This window comes from Amia ocellicauda, chromosome 4 (genome assembly GCF_036373705.1).
Source record: "Amia ocellicauda isolate fAmiCal2 chromosome 4, fAmiCal2.hap1, whole genome shotgun sequence".
NCBI lineage: Eukaryota > Metazoa > Chordata > Actinopteri > Amiiformes > Amiidae > Amia > Amia ocellicauda.
In genome coordinates this window covers 27,078,608-27,099,863 of record NC_089853.1, presented here as the reverse complement: position 1 = coordinate 27,099,863, position 21,256 = coordinate 27,078,608, and the positions used below count along the sequence as shown (strand labels likewise).

General features: G+C 38.5%; 1 protein-coding gene across 1 annotated transcript in view; it reads left to right on the top strand.

The window, feature by feature from the left end:
* lingo1a (leucine rich repeat and Ig domain containing 1a) overlaps nt 1-7,219 on the top strand; it is a 34,879-nt gene extending 27,660 nt beyond the window's left edge. The window contains exon 2 of the mRNA XM_066701694.1: nt 2,417-7,219. Within this exon, the coding sequence (XP_066557791.1) occupies nt 2,429-4,276 (1,848 nt within the window). The 5' untranslated portion in view covers nt 2,417-2,428 and the 3' untranslated portion in view covers nt 4,277-7,219. The remainder of the gene's footprint in view (nt 1-2,416) is intronic.
* The last annotated feature ends 14,037 nt before the right edge of the window (nt 7,220-21,256 follow it).

The following is a 21,256-nucleotide window of genomic DNA, read 5'->3' as shown; positions in this document are numbered from 1 at the left end:
GTCATTACCCAGAAATGAGAGGGAGTGGGTAAGGACTCCATTGTATGCTAATAAGCAACTGCCATTGGCTTCTCTGTTGTGTGGGGTGGCAACTCTGGAATTTTAGACGGAGGTTCAAAAGACTGATATTGTCAATCAAGTTTATGTACTAGCGTTGCCTTGCTGTATCCAGTGTATTTGTATCCTCCCCTCTATATTCTTGTATTCTTGTAATGGTATCAGTTACAGGTTCAGTTCTTACAATAGTAAATAAGTATTTTAATAAATGTGTATCTCAATGAAATAACTTCCCATATGTATGTAACTAACCAACAAAATGAAACTGAGTAGACCATTTTATGTATGTTGAAATTGTGCTCTGTAGATGGGGGAAAAAAATCTGCATATTCATTTTTTTCAGAACACTGTTAAAATTAAAATCACAAGATCTTTTTTGACTTTTCGACTTGCAGATATTTTTTACTCTGTTGACTGTTGTTCTTATTCAACACAAAACACCAAAGCCGCGGTTGACTGCAGACTATATATTGTACTGTCATTGAAATGTCTTCTTCTATAATGGGTTTTCCTCATTTAACAGTTCTTACATTCTGAATCTTTGGGTGAAAATGCTTTTATTTATTTTCATGTGATTGATTTATCCTCATTATTGTGGAGATCAAAAGGATTGTTGTGCATTTTCAAGTGGTGTACCATAAAAGTCTTATGTATGTATAATTCTGGAATGAAAGGTGGTATAATGGTTATGTTTGATCATATCTATTTAAGAAAGAGATTTTTTTAAAGCATTTGATAAAATGTATATATTTTCCTAATATACAGTATAATTGTGTCTAGGGTGAGCTCAATTTATTTATTGAAAAGTGGTGGTTTACTTCCTTTATATGAGAGATTTCCCACTGACCAGTATAGACAGATGTAAGTTATAAAATTGTTCTAACATAAGCCTTTTCACACTTCTTGTAGGCTGAAAATAGAATTCTTAAATTATCATCAATGTGGTTGTCATTTATTTTCAAAATAATAGCAATATAAAGTTGAAATATGGAATCTTCAATTAAGTGGATGGGTTTAAACCCCTGCAGCATTATCTAGAAAATCTCAACAGCTTTGAAACATCTTATTGAACATGCAGCAGAACACTGTTGTACTCCCCGTATCTGAACCAAGTATGATCTCATTGGGATTGCACCCCTACAGTGAATTATTACCTAATATTCAGGCAGCAAATTTGCTGAAAGTCTGGCAGTTTCCTTTATTAGCACATTAAATGACCCACGCAGCAGATATGGAAAATATCTTTATATTAGAGATGTGTGATGGGTTAAGATTAAGGAGAGAAAAGGGAAACAGAACATATTAATAGTACAAATTGGTTCTGCTATTTTTCCATGTCACTGCAGTGAAAGCTCATAAACAAGACAAACAGAGCATTTTTAGGTTTCTTCTTTCCTAATATGATTTCGACTGTCAGAGTAAAGCATACCAGCGTTCTCTGAAGCATTACATTAAGAAATTAGTATCTCAAAATTCAATACAGATATCTAAGAAATTATGCAATATTACGTTATTCTGTTAAATTCTGTTGCATTCTATTGTAGATAGCATTTATTTTTAGTTTAGAATCCTAGTGTTCTTACATGTGAATCTTGCATTAAAAACTCATGTGTTCCTCTATACACAATATCTTATTTGGTATAGTAGACATTATACTTTTATAATATTCACACTAGCCATTACAATTGTGTAACTAAAAAGGATTAACTGTTATGATGCATTGAAAAGCTTCACCAGATGGCAGTTTATTATTTCTGGTTTAATCTCAATTGATATCTCTTTGAAACGGTGAGATTCAGTTAAGTCATCTACAGTATGTTTGTTAAACAACAGACACGCTGCACCAGTGTTCTTCTCCAGTATTTACATAGCCCCAATGCTCCCGAGATGATGTTGTTGAAACAATTAAATATCTTAGATTTGTATAATATTTCGACACTTTTTATGGAGAACTTTAAACAATGAATGAATTGTGGATGACATAGAGGACACCCCTCAACAAACACTGTCATTCTACTTCAGTGAGATCGACAGGGACGGATTGCCAAACCATTTGCTTCCAGAGCAAAATCACTTAAAATGTTGCCTTACAATTTTCAGTGACATGTTATAATAATGGGCTCCAATTCTTAAAGAACTAATGTTTGAAAACCACAGGAATAACACATAAGTACCATATGCACTTGATCTGACTTTTTCTCCTCATCGTATATATAAAACACAATTAGGGTCAGGGTTAGGACCATTATTGTTAAGTGTTACCCAATTTTCACTAACAGAAATTTGCCAATTAAATAACTTCTTGTTTCCAAAGCTTTTTTTTCCATTTTAACCTCTCTTCTTCTTTGTGTCTCTGCAGGTAACAGGTAGGATGGTGGCTGGGGAGGCTAGCGTGCACAGCTCCCTGGTGGCTTGCTGGCAGCCCATCCTGCTCTTGATGCTGGGCACTGTCCTGTCAGGCTCAGCCACAGGTTGTCCAGCTCGCTGTGAGTGCAATGGCCAGGAGCGCTCAGTGCTGTGCCACCGCAAGAGGCTAATAGCTGTGCCAGAGGGCATCCCCACAGAGACACGCCTTCTGGACCTCAGCAAGAACCGCATCAAGATCATCAACCCCGATGAGTTTGCCCCCTACCCCCACCTTGAGGAACTGGAACTGAATGAGAATGTGATCTCCACAATCGAGCCGGGCGCCTTCAACAACCTCTACGGATTGCGGACGTTGGGGCTGCGCAGCAACAAGCTGAAGCTCATTCAGCTAGGGGTCTTCACAGGACTCAGCAACCTGACCCAACTGGACATAAGTGAGAACAAGATAGTTATCCTTCTGGACTACATGTTTCAGGACCTTTACAACCTTAAGGCCCTGGAAGTCGGAGACAATGACCTGGTGTTCATCTCCCACCGTGCTTTTCATGGACTCAACAGTTTGGAACAACTCACCTTGGAGAAGTGCAATCTCACCTCCATCCCTACTGAGGCATTCACTCACCTCCACAGTCTGATAGTACTCCAGCTACGGCACCTCAATATTAACATTGTTAGGGATTATTCTTTCAAGCAGCTCTACCGGCTAAAAATTCTTGAGATCACTCATTGGCCGTTTCTGGACACTATGACCTCCAACTGCCTCTACGGACTTAACTTGACCTCCCTGACCATCACTCACTGCAACCTGACCACCATTCCTTATGTGGCTATCCGCCATCTTGTCTACCTGCGCTTCCTGAACTTGTCCTTTAACCCCATCCACACCGTGGAAGGAGGCAAGCTCCATGACTTGCTTCGACTGCAGGAGTTTCACCTCGTTGGAGGTCGACTGGTTACAATAGAGCCATATTCTTTTAGGGGCCTAAACTACTTGCGGATCCTCAATGTCTCAAGCAATTCCTTAACCACCCTGGAAGAGACTGCCTTTCACTCTGTAGGCAACCTGGAGACGCTGATCCTGTATGACAACCCTCTGGCTTGCGACTGTCGCCTACTTTGGGTGTTTCGTCGCCGTTGGAGGCTCAACTTCAATAGGCAGCAACCCACATGTGCGATGCCCGAGTTTGTCCAAGGCAAGGAGTTTAAAGACTTTCCAGATGTTCTCCAGCCCAACTATTTCACGTGCCGTAAATCAAGGATCCGTGACCGCAAGGCCCAGCAAAAGTTTGTCGACGAGGGGACCACAATTCATTTTGTATGCCAGGCAGATGGAGACCCAGCCCCTGTAATAATGTGGTTGTCCCCGCGTAAGCACCTCATCACAACGAAGACCATTGGCCGACTGTCAGTGTTTCCAGACGGAACCCTGGAAGTCCGTTATGCCCAGATCCAGGACAATGGCACATATGTGTGCATTGCAAGCAACGCGGGTGGAAATGATACTGCACTGGCCCATTTGCACGTTCGTAGCTACTCACCAGATTGGCCTCATCAGCCCAATAAAACCCTGGCCTTCATCTCTAATCAACCCAATGACAACGGTGCAAACGGAACCCGTGCCACGGTCCCCTTTCCCTTTGACATCAAAACGTTGATTATTGCCACCACTATGGGATTCATCTCTTTCCTTGGTGTCGTTCTGTTTTGTTTGGTACTCCTCTTCCTCTGGAGCAGAGGCAAAGGCAATACCAAGCACAACATAGAAATTGAATATGTTCCCCGCAAATCGGATGCTGGCATGAGCAGCAGTGCGGCAGACGCCCCCCGTAAATTCAACATGAAAATGATCTGATAGACTGAGGACCTGGAAAATTGACAATGAATCTATAAAAGAGAAAAAAAATCCCTAAAACCCCCTGGATCCCGGGATGTTATTCTATATTAACAGAATTGTCCTGACTTTAAACATGGGAAGGGGTGTTTGCTTTCATTGTTGTTAAATTATGAAAGAAACTACACAGCTGATGTCCTTCCTGGATGTTTTACCAAGACTTATTTGCAATGGACCTTCAGGGACCACTTCTTTGAACCAGAACTTTGTTGTGGATTTTTATGGGGGGAAAAATATTTAAAAAAATAATAATAAATGAACCCTTTTAAAGTTTCTTATTGTCAGCCAGAATGCAAAAGGCAAATCATCTTTCCTCCTGCAATCCTTTTATCTTTCAGTTTTTCAATTTTTATTTTTTTTAATTTTTCATTTTTTTTTATGAAAATGGTAACATAGATATTATGATGAGATGATAACTAGGAGGGACACTGAAGTATGGGTTGCTGAACACACTGACCTTCAGCCTTATAGAATAGAAGGGTTCTGGAAGCTTCTTTTTTTCATGGCTGTTGTGTTTCCTGACTGTTGAAAATGTCCTTCAACACTCCACCAAGGGCCACTGTTGATGACCTAAAGCAAAGCCTAACCAAAATAAATGACGACATCATCAATCATGTTCAAAATATTTGCACTGCATCTCTTTCATTTTATTTTAGCTGTTTTTTTTTATTTTCAAACCAAAGTGAAGCATACTTACAGAAAAGAAAATACATATAAGGTTTGCTCCTTTAAATTATTAATGATTCCCTAGTGAATGTTTGTTATATTAAAGTAAATGAAACTTAACAAAACTGAGTAACTGGCTTTTATATCCCCGTGTTCTTCATACTTATTGATTCCTCAATGCCTGACCCTGTAATTTAAAGTCATTCCCCAGGAATAGAGAAAGTGTGGAAATATGGGTGTCTGAGAGATTAGTTTAATTATCTGAAAAAGAACCGTTAAAGAGTTGATCCTACTGAGAAACTACAGGGTCAATGTGTTTTTGTATGTGTGTGTGTGTGTGCTTCAGTACGGATCCAATGAAGTGTAGCTACCATTTGAGAAAAAATCACTGAATAGCCACTCAGATTGTTTTAATTGGTATTACAAATGCATGATTAAAGTAGCCAATAATTAATATTTCAGATATATATATTTAATTATGACATACATCGAATTGTTCATTAAAGACTCTTTGTCTTACCTTTGCCAGTGAACATGAATATCCACTCAAAATTGAGCACAAGTATGTGCTTGTAAAAGTAAGTGTGTTGGACATTTCTGCTCAAAGCACGGTTAACCTGAAGGGAAAGGTATTTATTGAGGATCTTGTTTGTAAAGCCTTGTTTTCTCCACCTTATCAGCATTAAATTGCAGGGCTCTCACTGAAGACCTGGTGTCAAACTGAATCCAGACTCAATTTCCAGTTTCTGCAGACCTAGTTGCTCATACTCCTCTGAATTAGAACAGGTCCTGACATTGCGAGGAGTTTGTAAAAAGGAAAAGCCTTTCCACAGTTTCCAAATTCTACTGTTAAAATGGAAATGGTTTCTTACCCTTCCTTGTTTATTTTCTTTTTCTTTTGGAGGATTCTATTTACAACAAACTAAAATAAAGCATTCTGATTAAACATTCTGTTTTTTATCATAATTTGCAATTTCTATCAATATTGATTAAAAATGTTATTTATTTGTCTTCCAAGAGTAAAATAAAAAAGGGGAAATAATCAAGATTGCTTAGGCATACTAAATGCACAGACATTATATGCTTGAAATAAGTCAGTCACATCATAAATAAAAGATCTTTCATGATAGAATCCCTGATGTTTCTCAGTGGCTACATACAGTATGCACATGTATTATTATCAGTGTATAAATTAACATACTACATTATCTTAACACAAAAGATACATAAGATACATATGCTGCACATATGTAGTTGATCAACAACACAAAATGAAATCCCCCAGTAGAAAACCCTCACTACATAACACTTAGTTTGTATTTCCAAGAAGAGCTGTTACCCCTGAACATGTCATTGAAATACAATTGCAGGTTATGCAGAATTGCTGTCATTTGATAAAATGAAAATAATAAACACTTGAAGAGCAGAAATCTTAGGTCTGCTGTAGACCTAGACAAGGTGAATAGCAAATGCTGAAGTTCTGGAGAGGTGCGATAACCTGAAGGTCGTGTGTTCATCAACCCTCCAAGGATTCCCCAAACTACTTTTACTTCTGGGAAGTTTTGAAAAGCCAGACATTTTTTAAAAGAAATTAAATAAAGCTCAAAATATTTTTATTATTTTTATTTGAATCCCATCTTATAAAAAAAGCTTCCATTTCATCAGAGATACCCAGGAACTATTATGTAATTCTAAATTAAGTCTTTCTGCAAAAGGGTGCAAACCAGAAATCGTTTGATGTTCAAGGTTTTATGTACAAAACCCTGACCTTATGAAGTACACTCTGTGGACAGCTGGGCCAACAAAGTAGAGGTAAAGGGTATGGCTATTTATGACAGCTAAGATATTTAAAATGCCAGGGCAGAAATCAAGGGTTGTATGGATTCAAAAATGAAGATGGAAACCACATACCAATAAATGGTGTTAACCCAAAGTGGTTTGTTGTAAAGGCTTTAAAGTAACATTTTTCAAAACCATCTATAATGGCTTGTACTGCTCAAAATAGAGTGACTAAAAGGATGTTTGTTACAGCTGTGTGTACTTTACTCAATATTTCAGCTCCATTGATTAATAGATTAATCTTTCTTTTTTATTATTTTATTTTATTATTCATTTATTTTTTTGGTTAATTCTGGACTACAACATGTATGTAGTCAAAAACAAAGAACTTTTTATTAAAAGAAAAAATCGATGACAAAAACATTCAACTTGTTCTGTGCAATAAAGGTAATATGCAGATTTTTTTTTAATTGACACAATTTTATTGATGTTACATTGTTTGATGAAAATATGGTATGTTGTATTAAACAATCTATGGTGTTTTTTTTTAAACTAATGGTCCAATCATTAATTCAAGGTGGAATAATGATTATTATTACTGTTGTTACTATTGGCAGTCAAAGGTTCTGATATGGTAATTGAATAATATTGTATTAGACAGATTATATGTATATTTTTTCAATTTTCAAATCATTCAAGTCATTGACCATATTTGACCAAAGTAAATATTCATAATATTTTTCTAAGAGGTTGTAACAAAAACTGATTCAAAAGATGTATTGATTAAGTTAGAACAAACTTAATTTCATCCAAGGAAAAACACCTCCCAATCTGAATCATGCTGACATCATGAAGACCTCCACTGAGATGAGCCCTTTGTAATTTGGGGAGCTGCATGTTGTCTAGTGGTTGTGAAGATAGAAAACAAACTATGAAGACAAACCATAGGATTTCTAAAACAGGAGCATAGCATCCATATCAATTACAAACTTTGATCACATTGCATCCAGCTTACAAGTTTACATTTACCATAAAAACAAACATTCTTGAAAGCAAATATACGGACAGTTAAAAATGATAAGAAATCCATGCTAGAAAATGCACAGATGAACGTACATGGACTAAAAAGTCTCACATTTTAGGGTAACATTGCAATGCTTAATATATGTGTATATACACCGATCAGCCATAATATTATGACCACCTGCCTAATATTGTGTAGGTCCCCGTTTTGCCGCCAAAACAGCCCTGACCCGTCGAGACTCCACTAGACCTCTGAAGGTGTGCTGTGGTATCTGGCACCAAGACATTAGCAGCAGATCCTTTAAGTCCTGTAAATTGCGAGGTGGGGCTTCCATGGATTGGACATGTTTGTCCAGCACATCCCACAGATGCTCGATTGGATTGAGATCTGGGGAATTTGGAGGCCAACACCTTGAACTCGTGATTCATCAAACCAGGCCACCTTCTTCCATTGCTCTGTGGTCCAGTTCTGATGCTCACGTGCCCATTGTAGGCGCTTTCGGCAGTTGACAGGGGTCAGCATGGGCACCCTGACTGGTCTGCGGCTACGCAGCCCCATACGCAACAAACTGCCATGCACTGTGTGTTCTGACACCTTTCTATCAGAACCAGCATTCACTTTTTCAGCAATTTGAGCGACAGTAGCTTGTCTGTTGGATCGGACCACACGGGCCAGCCTTCGCTCCCCACGTGCATCTATGAGCCTTGGCCGCCCATGACCCTGTTGCCGGTTCACCGCTTTTCCTTCCTTGGACCACTTTTGATAGGTACTGACCACTGCAGACCGGAAGCACCCCACAAGAGCTGCAGTTTTGGAGATGCTCTGACCCAGTCGTCTAGCCATCACAGTTTGGCCCTTGTCAAAGTCACTCAGATCCTTACACTTGCCCATTTTTCCTGCTTCTAACACATCAACTTTGAGGACAAAATGTTCACTTGCTGCCTAATATATCTCACCCACTGACAGGTGCCATGATAACGAGATTATCAGTGTTATTCACTTCACCTGTCAGTGGTCATAATGTTATGGCTGATCGGTGTATATATACAGTTAAGAACAAGCCAGCTTTATTATAAACTCCACTCTACAAATGTATGAGCATCTATGAGCAATTCATATTAAGTGGAAATAAAACCTTCATATTTTCAAGCACAGGAAATACAACTGCACTATAGTAAACCATTTTTATTCTTAGTTTGTAATATGCCAAAGGCTTTTTCTTAGAACTTGAACACTCAATTTAATTCATATTTTAAGTACATGAAGATGTGGGGTATTTGAACCTAGACAGAAATGTGGGTGAATGATGTAGGACGTGACTGCTTTCTTTTGCCGCTTGTTGCTTCCTCCATCAAACAAATTTGTGTGAAGTGTTTCCCAGGTTTAGGTTTGCCAACATTTCACGGAGTTCCCTTTTTCCACAGGAACAAAAGGAGTAGATTGCAAGATCTTAAAAGCAAAGAATGGAAAGATATAACAAAACTGGTAATGAGCTGTGTAATCAAACTTATCTCACAACTGCAGAGCTGGTATCAATGCTTAAAGACTTAAGTTACATTTACATTTAAAGGAAACATACTTGCAAAAAACACAGCAAAATAAATACATTATTAAGATAAAATCAGAGTGTAAAAGGCAGTGAAGATCCAGTGGAAAACCATACATAAAAGACTAACATGAGTGATATCTGTGCATTTATAATCAAGCCATAGTGAAGACTTTCAGTATAGATTTGTTAATATCTGAAATGATCAGCCAACGTGTATTTTTAGGCCTTTTTCATTTTTATTTTTTATTTTCTGATGTGCTGTATTTTAAAATATTTCTAAATTCTTATTCATCTTAAGATATTACTATATAGATTGATCAAATTGAATCCACGTTTTCAGAGTTGCTACTGAAATGATAGGGTGGTATAAGATGTGAATGATTAGACACACCACCAGTGCACTAATTTGTTCATTTTAATAGGATTTTGCTGCCAGTGAAACAAGTATATGTTACTTGTTTGTGAAATAAGGAAGTAAAAGACAACTGAAACTTCTATGGAGTATATACCAGTCCTCTGGAAAAAATGTGCTAGCCCATTAATGGGATAAATTAATTTATAGTTTATGTGACAAGATTCTTGATGGTTTGGTATTTAATGTCCTAAAATGTCCTTAGGCAGATGTCCTAAAACAATGCAATTCAACAACCAGATAAATCAGTAAGCTTCTTAAGAAAACTCACAATCAATTATTGGAATCAATAAAACCATGGACATTCCAATGAATCGAGTTTCTGTTTGATGTGCGAGGTAACTGCATGGAAAAGGCAATAATGGAGGCCGTAATAATTTGATATTATGGACCAGGGTCTTAGCTGATAAATTAAAGGTTATGCAATGTTTGGTTTTCACCTATCACAGGATCTGCAAGGCAGCAATGTGATAGAGTAAAGAACCAGAACCTTTGCAAAGTCTTTAAGTGTATTTTAGCTTGATAATGGGTATTAACAGTAATATTTTGATAGTTATGTATGTGTAGTTTGGATCTTTTGTAATGTATAGTGTATTTTTTATCGCTGAGCTATGGTGAAAACAGGGTTAAATTCCCAGCTTTTACAAGTAATCCTGACAATGTTAAAATATATTTTCAGAATATAGTGCACTAGACTATATGAAGTTACAATATGAAACAAAGAGTGTAAGCCTACCATGGTTCTTTTAGCAATTAATTCTTTATTCGCACATGTCGTCAGCAATCAAACACCTTCCACAACGGTCAGCCGTGATTTTTCCAGATAAGGGAAAAAACACTTTTTTTGTACTCTGTAATTAGCAAGAACTATCCACATTCTATGATCCAGCTGCTAGGAAGTAAGAAGTTATAGAAGATCACAGATGTCCTCCTTCAGTCTAGTTCCCAGGATTTGAAAACATGGAGTGCAGTAGAGCACAATGTAACAACTGCCTGAGGTCTCCACTCTTTCAGCAGCATAATAAATGGAAGATATGGTAAGCATCTATGAAGGGATGTGAATAATTTAAGAAGAAAACTTTCTGTAGCTGGTAAAGCCTACACTTGGAGTGCAAAATGGGTTCTGCAGCCCTCAAGTTGCCATTTCTAGTCCTTATCATACCAAGTTATCTGTGGCTGGGAGCTCTTATTGGCCAGCATACAATTAGTAGAGCAGTGTCAGGGTTGAGTTGAAAAGGAGCCGAGTAATCCATGTGTGTAGATTACCAGTGAGGGTTCTGACCATCACGCTGATAACATAGTCCCATTGCTTCTGTTCAAGGCTAACTGAAAAACAAAATCAAAGAAAGATTGATTTAAGCTTTCTGACTCCTAGTATTTCATTGGTTCTAATGAACCTCATCAAGACATTACATAAAAGATTCCGGTAAGTCAGCTTCCATTACATGCTTTTACAGTTTATTTCATTCTCCTGCAAAGAGAATTCCTGGTTCTCAGTTCTGAATGCACTATATGATTTTATGTTGAGTCTGAAGTAATGATTTGCTATCCATTTATTAGGATTTGAGTAATCAGAATGATTGAAACCAACATCGTCTATACTCTAAGCTCAAAGCATTCAGTCCTAGGGTTATCCTTATTGGTGTGGATTGGAGCCAATGAAGAGCAAATGTCTTTTTTTATGGTGTTCACAAACAGTACTGTGTAAGATTCAATAATGGTACTGTGTGATATATGTTTGTTAGTAACCATGCACTGTCTCAAGGGAAGCAGGTACATATACAAATCTTCAAAGCTGCAAGGCCCTATTTTACTACTGAGGATCCATAAATATCACATTCATCATTTTAAACTGATTCCTGCCTGCTCTACCAGGTAGCCAGGGAAATTTTAACAAATATTATTTTTATTTTAACAGCTAAGGGCTCATACACACAGTTGTTTAAGACTTTTACCTTTGAATGCCTGGGTGTATGCCTATTTCAGGGCACATTCAGGTTTTACCTCCAGTACACTTAGCTCCACATCACACAAATCTTCAATTTTTTGTTTTTTTTTGTTTTAAGGTAGCCAAAAATCAGGTGGATTAGTATGTAAAATGCACACCTGTCTTCCCCAGACATGGTTTGATGAGGCATGTTTTTTGTGGGGAGTGATAATCATTCCCTCTGGATAGTGATACTTCAGTCTACAGTGTTCTTCATCCCGTTCTTGTAATTGAAGCTACAATTCAGTCAGGACAACCTGCTGTCTGCAATTAGGTGAGTTTCCTGCCTGATCCATCGCTTTGCTTAATTAATGAAAAGACATATTATTTTCATGGACACACAAAATGGTCTTATTTAAAAGGAGGGAGGAAAAGACCCACCTTGTGTGTCTCCTGATATTTCATTTCTGGGTCAGATGTTTTTTATTCAAATAATTCAGGTTTGTTATTTATATAAAATGCACTTGATAGCAAGAGAAGTGAAACAATTTAAGTAACAATATCATGTTTTAAAAATGTATTGGGACTTTATTAAACTGAGACCTAAATACGTGAAGTTGAAATAATTGAGTGTTCAACTGATTCACCTTAAAGTACATTACTATACAGAAATTATTTGGCTTCAGTCCACTTGCCTATAGGACAACCACTGGTGATATGGATTAAGTGTTTGGGAAAGCTGCAAAAGAAGAGATAGGAGATAAAATAACTGATAGAAAAGTAATTGCATTGCAGACATTGTTGGCATTATTTTTATTTGGTGGTATTTAACATGTTATAATTAATCTTGAATATATGTTTCCAAGCTTCATTTTGTAGCACTGTCACAAATCTTTATTCGCTATGAGTGCCCTGATCTTAGCTGCAGGTGCTCTCTTTAATATAAAAATAGTCATGTTAATAGAAAGAGGTTTCTAAATACTCCCATATTCTCTATTCACATGACTTTGTATCCCATTTTTAATAAGAAAGAAAAAAGATAAATGAGAATGTTTTATGTGTAAATCAGTGGGACATCTTCATTACAACAGACCATGTTGAATATAAATGTTGAATATAAATATAAATGAAGATCATTTACATTTAATAAAATCACAGCCTTTGGGCATTTAACTGTTACATTAGCAGTCTGCTTTAAAATATTAGATATCAGACTTCAACATTTTAGAGTCATGAAAACAATAACTACCAGGCAAATGTATAACATACCTATACAATTTAAAATGTAGCCAAATCAAAGGAAAAGGACATCATTTTGAGTAAGGTTTTGGAACTGTATTGCTGTTGTTATGCTGGTTTTCAATTATTTTTAAAATGCTTGGCAGTAGGATTTCATTTTTTGTACTCATCGATGCATGTTTTTAAATTGCTCTTTAAAGGTTATATGCCTTCAGTTGACTCTCATGTATTTAGTCAAACCTCAGGGATTGTTCAAAAGCAAGTAACTGATTTAGTTAGATGTATACTATCTTCATAAAATCTTATCAGCAAAGCAAGTCCATGTTTAAAATGAAACAAATGAAGAAAACCTGGATGCATTTGAGCCTGGAGTTTTAACAGTGAGTGTCTGAGAGTCAGCATTTTACATACATGTTATCTACATCTCTCCTGCACGAGTATCCTTTAAAAAGGATGGAGGCTCTTTGAAAGCATGGCAAGGCCATGTTGTGAATCATCCAATCAACCAATCAGTGAACAGAGCAAGATGTGTTGAATGGTCTGGTCTCCGCTCTCTCTCTCTCTCTCTCTCTCTTTCTCTCTTTATTATGACAGATTATACTATTACTTTTGAGCGAACACTATTGGGTTTACTTTTAAATACATATTTAGATAGGTCGTTATATTTCTTATTTTTTATAATGTTTTGTCCCAACAAATTATATTTATATTTATATTCAAACTATACCTTAGCTGACACCATGAATAACAATAAAAGAAACATTATGTGTAGAATATCGGAGTAAGCCTATATAAACACTATATATGAACCACGCTCAACTCCTTGTCTGAGTTACCGAGACTATATTTTTCAGTGTAGATTTAAACAATCATTTAGGCTTTTCATAGCAAGCTGGACTACAGGCCAACAGAATTTATATATATATATATGAAAGAGAGAGAAAGATCAAAGTTGGACAAAGGAAACACTCGAATGGATCCCAGGAGGTGAAAATAGACTTAGAAGACAACCACATAAAAGATGGGAAGATGAAATAATAAACTTTGCAGGCATGACATGGAAAATAGAAGCTGTAGTGGAAGCTTCTTGAGGAGGCCTTCATCCAGTAGTGGATTGATATAGGCTGATGGTGAAGATGGTATTGATATATATATATATTTGTGTGTGTGTGTGTGTGTGTGTTGAGATGTGTTCTGACAGCAGCTCAGACAAGGAACCGAGGGAACATCCTTTGTTAAATCTGTTTCTCATTTCAGTTGTACTGCTAATAAACTGGAACGCCAGCAAGACACCAGCTGGGTAAAGATATCATCAAACCAGAAATCAGGGGTTGACTGTTTCTTCAAGAAAAGTCTTTGTTGCCTCTCTCTGTCTCTCTCTCTCTCTCTCTCTCTCTCTCTCTCTCTCTCTCTCTCTCCCAACAATGCAGATATTAGCCAAGTACAGACATAGACATCATGCAGCTAAAATATTTTTGGAAAAATTTAAATCATATAAATAATGGGTATTTTATGCCTTTCACTACATCTTGGGTACTGTACATACATTATGTACATACATTATTATGCAATAGTAATATCTACATACATACATTATCAACATTATTAATGTTATACAACAACAAAAACAATTTAATGTAGGCCCCTAGTATTAAAATTACAATTAAAACATTGCAATTCAACATGACTTATAATAACCCCCACAAAAATATTAAAATTCCTAAATTCCCTACACCTCCTTAAGTTTGACAAAAGCAAAGATTGTTAGCCAAAGATAGGCTTCAAACTGTCACCAAATATACCCACAAACATTCAGACTAAGCAAGATCAACTAAACTATCAAATAATTTATTTTTTTAAGAACATTGTGCAACAATCAGCATGTTCAGTGTAAAATGTACCTTGCCTCCATGCACTCATCTTCCAACTGAAGCACCTTCAGTTTGTGCTGCAGACACAAACTACATGCGCTTATTAAGAGTATGTCACTAAATGATATACTGTGTTTGATATGATATGTTTATGTATGCATATATGGGACTCATTCATACATACATAGATAGTGAACATTTAACTTAGATAAAATAGTTGCATGTGACCTGTGACTATCTAGTTATCTGGAGTGATGGTAAACAATAACTTTGTTCTATGTGTAACACAGGCGCTCCTCCGAGCTCGTGCGTGGGAGCTTTATACACTCTACTGATTTCACAGAGGGGTTTCATCACTGAAACAAACTCATGTACACATAAGTACAGATTTTCATACTTAATGTGTCCATGAATGTATTAATGATTCACTGGCACCTCAAGAAGTGTAGACTGATCTCTCCCAGTACAGCCATTTTGGCATATTTGCATTAATCCTATGTATACTGGAATGTTCTAGTCCAGGGTTGGCAAATTGTATCTCAATCATCAATTACTCAAAACATTCATCATCAAACACCTGGGACAAATGGTAATTGTGACCAATTAATTCATTAATTAAATGTTGTGGGGGAGACAAAAAACCCTCCAGGTCCGGGGTTGCCTACTCCTGTTATCTAGTCTAAAGTCAGCATTTATCTTTCAAGTCAAAAAGAGTTCCCAAATGTGAGTATGGGACATAATCTCACCATCAGGAACTATATTCTCTTTCAGAGAATGGTTGCATCCTAGGAGCTGTGGAGAGCCAAGCTTTGATTGTGACACAGCAATAAGTTGGTAATTAGGATACTGAATTGATTAAGTTTAAATTGTAAAGATAGTAAAGTTATTGCTACATTCAATTGTTTCTGTTGGCCAGAAGTTTTCATTTGAACACGGACAATATCTACTCAGGACTAATAGGAGCTGAATGTTAAATGATATGTTTTGTTTAGTATACAATACAGATATTATCCCATTTATTAAGGCTACTTCAGCCTGCTTTTGTCATGTTTTGTTTTGGCATGTTAGATAATTGTGTGAAATACGTAATAACAGGAAAATGTATGTACATAATATTAAAGAAACATGCAAACAAAATGGGGGCTGAACATATGAGCACAATCTTTTGATTGCAGCTTGATTTTGCATTACTGGCATGGCTGTCATGCAGCCCATCTTGTGGATTTTTTTTCTTCCCCCCCAGTTGTATTTAGGTTAGGTTGATTTCCAATCTAAAGTGTTAAAAGTAGGATACCTTTTAAATGGTTTCAACCTGCTCTTCAATATTATGTAATATGGTAAATGATGCACTTGGGGTCCATCCGCTTAAATGTGGATAGTAGGACAGTTTAGAATTAATTTGCAAAATGACAATTTTAAAAGTCCTTCCTAAGTTATATATCAACAAAGGCAAAGAGCATACTGGTTTATATTTTCGAAAACTATGCAGTCAGGTATTGTACTGATACCTACCTATAAGTCCAATGTAGTACTTTTCAGATTGCATTCTATAAGGTTCTGACAATTTTAAGGCAACCTTGATTCCAGTGTTTGTTTTCTTATGTAATGTTTTTTTTTCTCTCTCAGCTTTCATCTATATAACAATTTTATATTACTCTTTAAATGGAAGTTACTCTACATCAAAAATAAATGAATGCTGCATTTATTCACTAGAGCTAATGATGCTTTTCGCAGTGTGCAGCTCGCTGGCAAACGAGCAGGATTATGCGGCACAGTGATCTGTTTTCTCCACAGAAGACATCCACAATGGAAACCGTTGTAACTTCACAATATTTCAGAGCACTCAGCTGCAGAATCATATTGCATTTTGAAGCATAGGGATTGTGGGATACAGTAAAATTCCATTTGCTATATAACATTTTTCTTTTTCTGTTAAGCTGTACTTCTTTTTGCACAAACGATATCTTTAAAACATGTCAAGAAAGCAGAAAGGGGAATCAGTGAACTTGATTCAGAATACTAATACAACCAAACCTTTGCCATATGTAGGCTAGTACTGATCTGTCCATCACTTACAATGTTGGTGTAGAGAAATGTGAAGTGAATTTTAACAGTGCTGTATGATTTAATTTATTTTTACATTTTACTTTGGAAATGTGAATGTTGCAAACTATATATGATATTGCCAAACAATAATTTAGCATTTAAAGTATAGTAGATTTCCAGATTAAATATTTTGTTTACAACTGTAGAACAGCTACACAGAGCAACATGATTGCTGTAACTACCACATACCTTACAATATGGTACTGTACCTCCTTTACTCCATAATTAAGTTTCTGTTATATCATACTGGGATAGGGCTGTCTAAAAGTTGAAACAAGTAAATATTATATCAAGCCTGAAACTCTGAAATTTGAACAGAAGAGGGTAATTTTTCTACTTTCGGTTAACAGTTGAAAATCAGACTGAAAATCTGGAAATTTGATGCTGTTCGTAGATTAGGTGAAGTAGGTTTCATCTTCAGCTGTAATTACAAAATATATAACTTGGGAGCTAGAACTAAAGTTGACCTGTCTGCATTACGTTAATCACTAGTGAATGGCAGCCATTGTAAAATACTTGATTGCACAAATTAAATGCCATTCATACCTATTTCATGGACAATGATATTAACAACCAGTGTCAAAAATCGAAAAGGAGAGGAGACCAATTTCTTTGAGATAACTGATTTGTAAAAGTTGGAGGCAGAAGTTAGAACTATTGGCCAAACATTTCAAAATGGCTAATGATGACAAAGTGTGACATGTTTAATAGTTAAATGCCAGGCGTTTATCAATTGAAAGAAGCGTTCTATTCCTAAACAGCAGTTTATCTAGTATTTAGAGTTATTATTCCAGATTAAACATGTTGTGTTTAATCTATAGATCTAGTACTATATTTTAACACAAAGTTGTGTAACTGCTAACAATAACTAATGTGTTAAAGCACAACACAACTTTTTGTTAAAATTTACAAAATTACGCCGGATGTTCCAAATAGCACCTGAGGGCCCACACGGGGCAGAGCAGGTGAAGCCGGACAGGGCGTGTAACTTGCTCATGTGTTTTGCAGAGGTGATTGCCAGCAAAAATGCAGTCTAGCTTCAGCTCAGCTGAGTTCAGTGGCTCAAATGGGGCTTGGAAAAGTGCATCCAGCAATACATCAAGGTGCCATGCGGGGAGTGAAATGGTGCGAGGAGGCCGCAGCCGACAAGCTCCGTTCAGAAACTGCACAGCCAGGGGGGTCACCAACAATCTGGACATGACATGCGGAGATGGCCGCCAGATACACTTTGAGCATTGACGGGGACTTGCCCTGGTCCAACAGCACCAGTAGAAATTGTAGTATGACCCCAATGGGGCAATTAATTGGGTCTTGACTGCTGTCTTGGCACCAGGTGCTAAACGTCTGCCAGCGGTAGGAATACTGTGACCTCGTAGAGGGAGCTCTCACCAACTGAATAGTGAGTACTACCACGTCTGACAGACCCGAGGCAATCATTCTCTCCCACTCAGGGACCAGGCTCACAGCTGGAGGAGGGCCGGATTGGGGTGCCAAAGCGTGAACTGCTCCTGGGACAACAAGTCCGCGCTCACTGGGAGCTGCCAAGGCTGCAGGTCTGCAAACCAGAATCTGAGAGGCCATCATGGGGCTATCAGCAGAACTGTCACTCGTTCTCTCCTGACCTTCTCCAGGACCACCGCTAGAAGAGGGAATGGTGGGAACGTGTAAAGGAGGGGCAGAGGAACTAACTCATGCGCCACCCATGGAACACAGGAGCAGCTGACGCAGGGCAACATTAGCTCTACTGTGTTGAGAAATAAACAATATACATAGCACACCACAAGAGCCATGTGTGGGCTAGTGCGTCGATCCCTAGGGTTCCTGAGTGGTCTCGGATGGAGAACCACAGTGGGCATAGTGTGTGGACTCTGCTGAGTCAAAGAGATCCACATCTGCCCTTCCGAACTGGCTCCACAGTTGCTGTATCAAAAGCAGGTGGAGGTACCATTCCAAGACCAGGGGGCCTCCCCGAGAGAGGAGTTCCGCTGCCATGTTGGAAAGGCCTGGGAGGTGAACTGCTCTGATGGAGTGAAACCGCAGGCTAGACAGCACAGTCTGTGAGACCTCCTTGCCTGTTGATATAGGCAACCACCGCTGTGTTGTCCTTCCGAACCAGCACATGTCTGTCCCATAGGACTGGCAGGAAATTAGACAGTCCAGGGAGACAGTACTGGTTGTAACTCCACGCCCGCTGTCGGTGCTTAGACAGATGGGTCCTAGGTCTTCCCAACTCCATGCGGGCAAGATGCGTCGGCCGCAAGCGGCACAATGGCGGGGGTTAGAGGAGCTCATCGCCAAGCACACATGCGCGTTAACAGGGAAACGTGCAGTGGGGGTGCCGGTCAGTGTTTGCACCAGGGGGCACACAATGACTGAAACGCCTCCAGGACAAGTGGAGCGCCTAGAGGACTATAAGTGTGTCTCCACCCACCAACGTTTTTGTACACGGGGGCGCTGCAACACCAACCAAACACAACCTTGCTGTTGCCGGACAGAACATTATGTATACCAGGCACCAGGTGCTGGATACAAGCACCGCGTAGGCCCGTAGGCTCAACCACACCATGTGTGCCCGGGTTTCCAGGGACAACGGGTGACGTGGAGTCCGGGGGCCGAGGGTAGTAGACCACCAGCCATAGCAGGATCTAAAACTGAGGTCTGCACACACGGACGAGGAGGACTAGCAGTGCTCGTTCACAGCGATCTCCTACAGCTGAAGCCACAGGCTGTAGTGCGGGCACAAGCTGGTGGAGGAGCCTCTCACACGGGCGAGATCTCTTACGACACACCGAGGCTCAGGCCGGGCAGTCAGGCCTTGGATTTTACTGCTGCTGCTAGGGTTCTTGCTGTGAAAGAAAAAGCCCTGTGGACAAAAAACCATCACAGCAAGCAGTCGGCATATATAAGGCACTATATAGACACGACTATTCTTTTTAAAAGTGTTCTATTTGTAACAAAACTGAAACCGAAAGGGCAAACGGAGCCCCAGTGCACGGACGGAACAGAATTGGATTAGCTTTAAAAAAAATAACTAACACAAATAAAGACACAGACAGTAAACGGTGGTGAACAATGCAGCCATGAAGCCAACCAACTGAATAATAATTGTTAAATAACAATGAGTGATATAATGCACAGACAAGAGACACAGAAAGCTCACGTTCCTGAGTCCAGGCGAAATGGCAAAAGAGGACGAACTTGTGCCGACGTCACGTTTTATAGAACAGGAAGTGGGAAGGGACCTGTGAGTGACGAGCACAGGGGCCAATGGGAGCTTTGATAGAGTGACGTTTTGATTGGGTTCCTACGGAAGTGTGCAGAAACCCCTCCCCCTTGGGCAGTGCTTCCGACTTCTGATGTCCAAAGAAGGTGTTCAATCGCCTGGCAACATGGCCCACAGCTCAAGGCAGGATCTTGAAGAAACTTCTTACTGAGAAGTGCGTTACATCTTAATTTATTTTACAATAAAAAGACAAAAGTGAATTAATTCTAACAAATTGTCACAAAGATATTAGAAAGCAGTAATATGCATTATTTGTTATTATAAGTAATTATTTTAAGTATGTCCTAAACCGAAAACCAAATATTATTGTTGCCGTTTGTTGTCAATACAATACAACAAGACTAATACAACAGATTATAATTGATCCACAGGGTGTGGACCCAGCTAACAAACAATGTTGCCACAACAGTCACATCGTTTTCTTCAGAAGTAGGCTATATTCAGTTTTTTTACCTCAGAAGTGAACTGTGACCTCAGTATAACCTCCCCGCATATCCCCCCATTGAAAGAGCTGTTCTGCTGGTACTTCCCTCCCCCAGGGTCCGTGCAGGGCAGTTCAGGGCGGTGCCTGACCACCTCGCTCAGCACAGCATCACACTATTTTAAAATATTTCCCTTAAATCACATAGACATATGTGTTTCTGTATCACAATTTATCCCGGTAGCTTTTAAATAGGCATATATCCATCTTTTTGCTACGTGGGTTCGCCGCTGCACATTAATAATATGCTTGCTCTGCACTAGCTCTGTGACGTCCTCAAGGACCAAAGGAAAGGATTTAAGTGCAGGCTTAGATATGAAGCAGATAATCCGATAAGGGCAAAACGAGAGAGAGATAACAAGGACAATCCAAGGTCAATCGATCAGGCAAACAGGCTAGTAGGGAGATCCAAAAAGGGGTAAACGAGAGAGGGTAGCAAAAGGTCAAATACACGGTTAGGCAAACAAGAAACAAGGCTCGGAATTGATCCAAAAGAGAATGCAAGACTTCGCGAAGAAGCTAGGAAACAGAGGGGTTTAAATACTGTGTAGCAAAGAGAGTTTGAACTAGGTGAACGAATGACTAACCAATGACAGGAGAGGAG